This window comes from Hirundo rustica, chromosome 14 (genome assembly GCF_015227805.2).
Source record: "Hirundo rustica isolate bHirRus1 chromosome 14, bHirRus1.pri.v3, whole genome shotgun sequence".
NCBI classification, from domain to species: Eukaryota; Metazoa; Chordata; class Aves; order Passeriformes; family Hirundinidae; genus Hirundo; species Hirundo rustica.
The window spans coordinates 954679-964362 of NC_053463.1; the positions used below are offsets into that span (position 1 = coordinate 954679).

The following is a 9684-nucleotide window of genomic DNA, read 5'->3' on the forward strand; positions in this document are numbered from 1 at the left end:
GCACGTCCCCTACCCTGTCCCCACTGTCCCCCAGCCTGTCCCCTCCTGTCCTGCTGCTGGATGCTTCAGCAGGGGCCCCAAACACCCCAGACCAGAAGCACAATGTGAGCAGGGTTTGCCTGGCCCCGCTGCTGCCCCTCAGACGCGTGTGGGGACCGAAGCCCCTCTGCCGTGTGCAGGAATGCCAACCCCTGAGCAGCCCTGCCCCGTTCGTGCAGGGGCGCTGGCATTGCTCCTGGGCGTCAGGGAGAAGCACGCCGTGATTTTAGGGTGCCTGCGGGGACAGGGTGCAAACAAAGGGGTTGGTGGTCCCCCTCTGCCATCCAGGGAGGTATCTGGCAGACAGCAGGGGCAGAATCAACTCGCCCCATGCCACCCCTGCTGCTGAACCAGCCAGGGAAGCACCACGTGTGCCAACCTGCAGAGAGCACAGGGGCAGGCGGGCACCGCCGCTGCCTCCCACCCTCCCCTCGGCAACCATGGGAACGGCATTTCCTCACTCGCATTCCCAGCTCACTGTGAGCTGCCAGCAGCGAAGCAAGGGGGGAAAAAAGGAAACCTGAAGAGCCCACCTCTCCCAGCCCGTGTCCAGGGCACAAGGGCGGTGCCACACACGCCGCAGGTGATGCCACACACCTCTCCGTCTGGCAGCAGTGCACAGACAAATGGAGACAGATGATTCAAGCTGTGCCAGCACATCTGCAGCCTCGGGAAAACAGCCTCCTGACCCAAATCAGGGAAATCTGTCCGTGCTGGAAGCATGAGCGGGACACAGCATGTAGGTGAGTCCCGGTGCTGGAGGAACACAGGGACACCCAAGCCAGCCCTTCACACCCCCTTCCCTGGCCCACCCCTGCTCAGAGCCCCTCCCTGGACACAGGTGTGCACTCTCAGTGTCCAGCAGCTCCAGCAGTGCCAGCCCCTGCTCCCAGAGCTGCTCTTCATCCCCTGCCATCCCAAAAGGCTGGGTTTAACCCACCACGGGACACGTGCTCAGTGCAGGCCCTGCGGCCCCTCCGGGCTCTGTCCCCACCCTGTATCGGGACATGTGCCCAGAGGTGCTCTGTGGCACGCTCCCAATTACAGAGATCTCCCAGCCCTGTTAACGAGTGCAATGTAAAAGCTGTAGTCATCAACACGGGCTCTGCTGCACACCCCAACCCCTGTGCTCACCAGGTTCCTGCCAGTGCTGCCGACAGCCCAGCCCCACGCCTCACAGCCCCCCTCCGCGCCTGCTGCTGCACCCGAGGAGCCCACCCCGCTTCCCTGGCTCCCACCATCAGTGCCCAAACCTGCCAGCATCCTGGGGCCATGGCTGGGGTGGGATCCCCCTGGGGACGGTGCGAGGATCCTCCCGCAGGGGTCACGACCACCGTGCACACGCGGGAGACACCGCAGCATCCACGGGAGAGTTTCCCTCTGACACTCAGGCAGAGCCAGGTGGGACAAGCGTGCAGCCCTCTGGAGCCAGCCCTGCCGGCACAACAGGGATCATGGTGCAGACCCAGCATCACAAAGAGCATCTCCCAACACGTTCCTGTTGCTGATTTCCACTGGGGAGGAAGAGGAGGATCAACTTGTGCTAAAGGTGAAGCACAGTATTAGCACCTGTCCTATCCCTCATTTGAATGAAATCCCAGACAAGTTATTAAAGATGTGGCTGCACAAGCCACACAGGTCATGCAAAGGAGAAGTCCTTGGTGCCTCGGGCTCTGCTGGTGCAGGACTGGCTGAGCCACAACCACGTCCCTCCTGCACAGCTCAAAGTATTCCCTACACCAAATCTTTCCTACAGGAATGAAGAGGGGAAAAAAACGCACCCTGACCCAGGAGACCCACGTTACACCTCGGCTGGGTGAACAGAGCAGGAAAAAAATCAAAGTAAATCATTTTACCAGCCAAACCCCAACCCACGTGCTTTCCCTGTGGTTTGCGAGGCAGAGGGAGAGCCCGGGGGACCCCCTGCACCTCCGAGCATTCCATGGATGCTCCAGGACACCCTCCCCTGCCGCAAAGCAGTGATTCCCCGGGCTGGGAGGACACGGGCCGGGCTGTGCAGGTGTCTCCCCTTGGCAGCCGTGGGCAGTGGCGCTCGGTGCCAGCAGCCCAGCACCATTTCTATGGCACAGCCCGAGCAGAACGCAGTGCCAGCGGTCACAGCAACCCAGCCGGGCGGCTACTGTTGGTTTTGCACCCCCCAGAAAGCACGAGGCTGCTTCTCCTCCAAACAGGAGCCTGCAGAGCCCAGCGCAGCTCCGGGCACTCGGGTTTGCACCTGCACAAACAGGGGCCGTGCCTGGAAAAGCCAGACCTAAACCTCTGAACCTTGATCCCTCCCCTCTCTGCAAAGCTGGTGAGAAGGTTTGGGCTGTGACTGTTTTCTTCAGCCACCAGAAGAGCAAAAAGGATGAAAACAACCTAAGATGGGCTTTGGATTGCTTCTCCCCAGCACGAGGGGCACCAGGACCTGTGACCGCAGATGGCACCAGGTTACAGAGCAGCCCCAGACCGGATCATGCTCCAGCACACTCCAGAGCTTTCTCCCTGAAGAAGCACACGAGGGCACTTTGCACAGCACCCTGTTACCTGCCTGCCCTCTGCCACCCGAGTCAGACCCACTCCCAGGGACCGAGGGAGCTGGACCAGGGCTGAGCAGGGCGGGAAAAGCAGTGACAAAGTGACAAAGTGGCAACGTGGGCAATCGTCACGGTCCCTTATCACCCGCAGGAGCCTCGTTTGTGTAAAAAGGGAATTAAGTAATCGCCGGGCAAAAGTTTCGCTTTCGCTTCCACTGCGTTGCGGACCCAGCGCCGGCTCCAGCGGGGCCGGCACAGACACCGTGGGCACACAGCCACCGTGGGCACAGACACCTCCCACAGGCTCGGTTCCACCAAGGTGCCGAAAGACGGGGAGCAGAACCCACGTGCAAGCACATCCCAGGGTGCGGAACACCGCCAGCACCGCCGGGAGCTACCCCACCGCCCCACTTCAGGTTCCCAGCTGCAGCGCAGCCTCGGAGCAGGACGCGTCCCAGGAAACCCCCAGAGCTGCGGCAAAAGCTCTGCTGGCGTTGCCCACGGAGGCAGCACGGGTCACAGCAGCCACCCCGGCACGGTGCAGGCACACAGGGGTCAGCAGCTCACTGCAATCACACCCTGCAGGCACGGCCAGGAGCTCTCCGGCAGCACACCACCAGCTGAGAACCCCAGCCGCTCACAGCCGGCGTGGGACACGCTGCTGGGGGGCACTGCTGGCATGAGAGCCGTGGGACAGTGCCACGGCATCCGCCCCGGGAAGCCCGTGGGGCCAGAGGAGGTCCCAGGCGCTGCAGGACCCACGTCCACCCCAGCATCAGCCCTTCGGTCGCAGCCCTGCGGCGACACGGCCGAAAAAACAGCCACAGGAAAAGTGATCCAAAACACCAGAGCAGCCCAGCTGTGCCTTTCGGGCCATGGGCACCTCCGCCCTTCCCGTGGGAGCCCGGGGCATGGCACAGGCAGCCCGTGTGCCCCGTGGGGAGGGGGTTCACAGAGCCCCCCCAGCCCCGGCCCAGCCCCAGCACACAAATTGCAGTTTGTGCCGTGGGAGTATGGCAGCAGCCGGGGCGTGGACGCCTTTGGTGGCTTCAAATTAGTGCCTGGGAGTTGGAGGAAGGAAAACAAACCAGCAGAAACGTGGCAGGGCACCGGGCTGCACCCAGAGCCTGAAGGGGACGACAGCCCCATCGCCACCGGGACACCGTGCATGGCAGCACAGGAGAAGGGCTTGGGGAGGAGGAGGAGGAGGTGGAGGAAGGTGCCAGGCTCAGCCCCATGCTACAGCACAGGGGAGGTGATGGCTGGCAGCCCCTGCACCCCCACATCCTCCATCCTCACAGGTGCTGCTTGTTTCCCAAAGCAAGCTGCGGGCATCTCCACATCACCATGGAGCGCCCGGGCTCCAGCTCCCCCTCCATGAAGCACAGCGGCTGGAGGTGATGCCAGCACAGGGACAGGCCTCTGGCTGCCTGCCCGCCCCTCGCACGGGCACGGGGACGTGCAAAGGGACAAAATCCTTCAGCGTGCCTGGTCCTGACCAGGTCACCACAGCTCCCGAGCCGGAGAACAACTTCCACGGCATCCAGGCCTCGAGTTCATTATTTATGTTACACTTGAAGTCTCTGCATCTGCAAAACTTTCTGAATAATTTATGGATGGTGGATCAGGGAGGAAGAGGGACACGTTTTGCTGAAAACCAGGTCACTGAATACCAGCCAAGCAGCAAAGGGAGACAATGAAAACAGGCACAGAAACACACTGGGGGAAAAAGATCCAACAGCATTTATGTACACACAGACACACACACACACACACACTCCAGAGATGCCCTTGGCATCTGAGAATATTTAGCAAGACCAGCCCTTCAGCAAATGAGGATCATTTTCAACCTCCTGAATTTATTCTTTCTTCTAAGGGAAGGAGAAAGCGCTGCGAATCGTTCCTGTTTCTCTCTGCACCTACACTGAGGGCAGAAGCAGGGCAGAGCAGCCCCTTCACCAAACCCTGGCAGACTTTGTTATGTGTCCTTACTCCAGTCTCACCACCCCTGCATGCCGGTGCTGCTGCTCCTGCCCAGGGCTCTTCCTCCTCTCCAGTGCCCCGTTCAGCAGCTCCTCACCAACACACAGACTTACATGCTCTCCCCACGCCTGTCCTCATACTAAGAGGATGTGAAACGAACAGCAGAAAAGGCAAGAGGAAGGAAAACGAGAGAGGACATTGCAAAGACCTCACGTAACTCCGGTTGCTACGTGAGGCTGTCACACCGCCCAGGGGCTCAGACACCCTGGGAAGCCCTCACTCCACAGTGATGTCCTGAGCCAGGGGTCTGCTGCCCCCAGGCCTGCCCAGCTCCACAGCCACGTGTCACAACAGCTGAGGAGACTATGGCTGTGAGATAAGGCCACCATGCCCAGCCACAGGGAGACAAACCAAAACCACTTGGAAACACCACTAAAAAATAAAAGCCGGTTAAGAAAAGCAAGCACCTGGTCAGAGTGGGGAATGGCCCCCAGATGCCACCTGCACTGGCTCCCAGGGGTGACATCCCAGCCCCTGCAGCAGTGACACAGGTTCAACAAGCAGCAACAGGCAGCACAGCAGCTCCTCACCCCGGAGCACCTCCATCCCGGCTGCTGGACACTGCAACGGCTGCAAGGGCTCACGCAACACGTCAGACCCGGAGCTGTCACACACGTGGGAAGAGCCGGCCCAGATCCCACCCAGCACCAGGGCCCTGCAGGGTCAGTCGGAGCCACCACAGCCTGAAGCACCTGCACAGCCACTGAAGTCACTCCCACAGCAGGAGAAGGGTGCACAGAGGGCCGAGCCTCCCAGCCAGGCAGGGGACACCCCTTCCCAGCCTCCCATGCCCCAAACCCTCCCCAGGGCGCCCTGGGGACGTCCCCCGTGCCACACGTGCCGGGGAGGCGGCGGCAGGGCAGGCAGGGCGCCTGGGCACTGATTTGCTCTCCAGCAGAATCAGCGTTATTCCTGTCCCTGCAGCCTGGGCACCGCAGGAACTCCCCCCCAGGCCCCGCGCAGGAATTAAGGGCTAATCCAGGAACACATTCAATAGAAGCTACGAAACAATTCAGCCATAAAAACATCCTTATCTCCCGAGGCCAGCGAGCGCTCTTCCTGCCCGGGGCGGGCAGCCCGGGGCGTGCGGCACGGCCATGGCCAGGAGCCCACCGCGAGCTCACACCAGCCCATGGGGCTCACAGCACACCCCAAAATACCTGCACACAGCGTGCCCAGGGCGAGAGCACAGCCCTCACCTCAGCCAGGGCGCTACAAGCTAACTGACTAAGCCCAGAGATGCCTCGGAACCCAGCAGCTCAGTCCCAAAATGTATTTTCTGGGATGAGTAACGCTGTAGGATTTGCTCTGGGATAAAATGAATGCTACAGGCAGGGCCAGGCACTGCTGCCTTCAGCAAATGTTCCACAGCAGAACACAGCTCAGACCTGCAGAGCCATAAACGCGCACACAGCTGTCAGGTTTGAGATTCTTTTAGCCCCAAATGCCAAGAATCGGTACAATGGGAGTCCCTGTAAGCCAGATGTTGGCAGCTGCTACTTCAGCACAGAGGGATCACACCCATGGGGCTGGGTGTGAGATCGGAAGGGGAGGGAGCAGGAATCAGCCCTTCTGGGGATGGACAGGGAACGGATGGAGCATCACCTGCCCGCGCACCCTGGGGTGACCTCACTGTCCCACAGCCCCCACAGCGACCCCGGCCCAGCTGGTTCACGGCAGTTATGCTGCACCTGTGTTTGTGATGTGCCCCTGTCACCCCGTGGCACAGACAGGTGACCACGCTGCTGCCAACGTGCTGGGCGCAGGCACCCCCCTGCATGGGGAAGCGCCCTGTGATTTGGGCCGAAGAGACTTAAAAACAGAGAAAAACCCAAATGACCCCATGAGGGAACAGCAGAAGCAGAGCCGCAGCTCGGGGAGCAGCGCACCCAGCACAGCACCTCGAGGGCACAGCCCACCCAACGCTGGCAGCGGGTAGCCATGGGGTGCCCCCAACCCCGGCCGTGGGGACAGGAGCCAGGCCAGCCTGGGCACGGGGGAGGAGCGGGACACTGCCAGCCACGGGTGAGGGTCTCCCCAGCCCCTGCACAGCCGAATCCCGCTCCCACCCAGACCCCTCGCCACTGGTTTGCAGCTTTGCAACCACCTCTCCTTCCCCGTGGAGAGGGAGAGGACAGCACCGGAGGGGTCAGCCCGGGCAGAGGCACGGCGGGGGCTGCGGGCATCGCCCACCCTGAGCAGAGAGCGCAAACCGGAGAGGGGGCGAGGCACCAACCCACCAGCCCAGAAAACCGCTCCCGAAGGATGTGACCGCCGAGGGCCACGCACCGGGACCCGGTGGACCGGGACCAGAACCACACGCATCCCACTGGGTCATGGCCACGCACATCCCGATGGACCAGGACCGGAACCCCGCGCATCCCCATGGATCCACCCTGATGCACCACACGTGTTTCGACGGACTAGGGAGGGCGAGGCCCGTGCATGTGCTGATGGTCCAGAACCAGGGGCACACACGTCCCATGGAGCGCGGCCCGGCACATCCCGGCGCACCGCGCACGTCCCGCTGGACCAGGAGCAGGACCAGGCACGTCCCCACGGCCCGGCCTCGGCACAGCAAGCGGGGGGGGACGCGGGTGGGCGCAGGTGGTCCCGGATGGAGGAGCCCCCGTGCCGGGGGCGGGCGGGGGTCTCGGGGTCGCGGGGCCGCCCCCAGCCCCGCACTTACTCTTGAGGGCGGCGACGAGCGACTTCCCGTCCTTGATGAGCTCCTTGATGAACTTGTTGGTCTTGTCCAGCTCGGCCTCGTGGGAGCGCAGCCGCTCCCGGAACTGCGGACTGTCCAGGCAGCACTCGCTGAACTCCAGCGCCGGCAGCCCCATGCTGCCGGGCACGGCGGGGGGAAAGCGCGCAAAAAATCCGCGGAAAACGCAAAACGGAAGGGCTTTTAGGGCGAGGCGCGCGGCCGCCGGCCGCGGGCGGGCGGCGGGAGCGCGGTGCCGGGCCAGGCCGAGCCGAGCCGGGAGCGGGGCCGGGAGCGGGGCCGGGCGGAGCGGCGGGAGCGGAGCCGCGCCGGGGGCGGAGCTGCTGCCGCCGCTCTGGGGCCGCCGCCCGGGCCGGGCCCGCCCGGGACACGCCCCCCGGCCAGCGACCAATGGGAGCGCGCCGTTACCGCCAGTCCCCGCCTCCTCCGCCGGCTCGGCCAATCGGCTGCGGGGGCGGGGCCGCTCCCTCCGCGCCGCTCCCGCACCTGGGCCGGCCCCGCCCCGGGCAGAGGCGGCTCCGCAGCGGCGGCCCCGGCCCGGCCCTGCCCGGCCCTGCCCCGGGCCCGCTCCTCCCCTGACCCGCTCCTTCCCTGCCGCGATCCTCCCCTGACCCTGCCCTGCCCCGCCGTGGGGAATCCCGCGCCCGGCCTGCGGGAGCGGCGCTCCGGCCCGCCCCGCGCCCTGCCGGGTGGCGGCTCGCACGTTTCTGCTCCCGTCGCACATCTGTGCGGGAGATTACCGCCCGGGTTTAGCGGCGTGATGTGAGAGAATAAAGCCGTAATCTCCTGCAAGGGCTGGAGGTGGAGCGGCACCAAACGAGGAGCTGCGGGGCCCTGTCCCGGCGCTGTGTCCCCGGAGCAGCATCGTCCCTCGGGCGATGGCCGTCGCCGCTTCCCTCCGTGGATGATGGATGTCGTCACTTCTCCCCCCCCAGACGATGGCTGTCACCGCGCACAGACCCGCTGGCCGCTCCCCACAGCCCGCTTCCTTCAGGAGCACGCCGGGAATTCGGCCCGGGCGCAGCCGCTGGCTCCTCACCTCCTTCCCCCGCCTTCCAGGAGCGAAGTGCAGCCGCGCAAAAGCACTGCTGCTCCTCGCGGGTCCTGCGGCTGGATAAGGTGCACGGGGGCAGCCGAACGCCGGGAACAGGGAACACCAGCGCCAGCCCCACGGATCTGAGCGAACCCGGTCCCAGCACGGACGCCGGCACCGAGGCAGGAACGAAGCGCCCCAAAGCCACCTCCGGCTGGGACACGCAGGGACCGGCGGTGACCTCTCCCCCCCGGGCTGTGAGGAGCAGCCGCATTTGCGGATAATCCCCGGGTGGATGGGATTCCCCGTTTCCCCCCCTCAGCCCCGAGCATTCCTGTCAGCTCAGCCGTGAAACGCCACCGGGGCCCGGGCCAGCGCCGTCCCGCCGGCTGCGGGAGGATGCTCCGCACAAAGCCCGGGCTCAGCCCGTGCCTGACGCCAAAAAGTTCATCCACCTGTGTTTGCCAGCGCAGGAACCTGACACCAGCTCAACCTTTTGTCTCTGCTTTTTTTAATCCTCTAAAGCACGATTCTCTGCATCCTCACACCACAGCCTAATTCAGGCTGAGTCACCGCCTTCAAATATGGCTTGTGAGCCACATTTTTTTGGATGAGGCCTCCTAATTATAAAAAAGGATGTAATACTAATTACATGCTTATCTTGTAGGCAGGATATAAAGTTTAATGAGCTGTCATTTTACGCCATATGCACGCAGCCCCATAAAAGCATGAGATGTTATTATTTGGATTATGCTCCCTAATTCTACCCTGCACAAAGCCACAGGAGCACTATTTTGGTTTTATCCTTCTCCATCACCATTGTTCGTATTTAAAAGTGTTCCAGCACTTACTGCTAATAGAGAAGAACCTGTAACCAGATTTATAGGACACTGCCTTAGAGGATGAGAATATCTGGGGCTCGAAATTGAAATTTTTTTCAGCACTTTTCCAGAATCACAGAAAAGGGTTATGCCCAGACTGTCATTTTCTGATGAGGACAGAATCGAGGCCATGCAAAGCTCTGCCACACTGGAAACACCACACATAGCACTGGAACCAAGGCCTCAGGAAGACAGTGAGGAATCTTCACCCTTTTCCTGGCTTCATTCGCCAGGAGACACTCGTTGTGTTTGAGCTCCAAATGTGGGAGCAGAGCAAGGCAGCAGCACCGGGGAGGAACAGCCACGGACACCTTCCAGCCCCATTTTCCTAGGATTGTGCATCCAAACTGCAAAAGAATATCATTGAATGTCCTGAGCTGGGAGGGACCAGCAGCAATCATCGAGCCCAGCTCATGGCCCTGCACA

At 62.5% G+C, this 9684-nt stretch overlaps 1 protein-coding gene across 4 annotated transcripts in view; it reads right to left on the bottom strand.

Annotated features, from left to right (window-relative positions):
* Window positions 1–7533, bottom strand: part of ARHGAP26 (Rho GTPase activating protein 26) — a 103993-nt gene extending 96460 nt beyond the window's left edge. For all 4 annotated transcript variants that reach the window (XM_040078076.2, XM_040078075.2, XM_040078077.2 and 1 more), the window contains exon 1: window positions 7309–7533. In XM_040078076.2, the coding sequence (XP_039934010.1) occupies window positions 7309–7462 (154 nt within the window). In that variant the 5' untranslated portion in view covers window positions 7463–7533. The remainder of the gene's footprint in view (window positions 1–7308) is intronic.
* Window positions 7534–9684: the final 2151 nt, after the last annotated feature.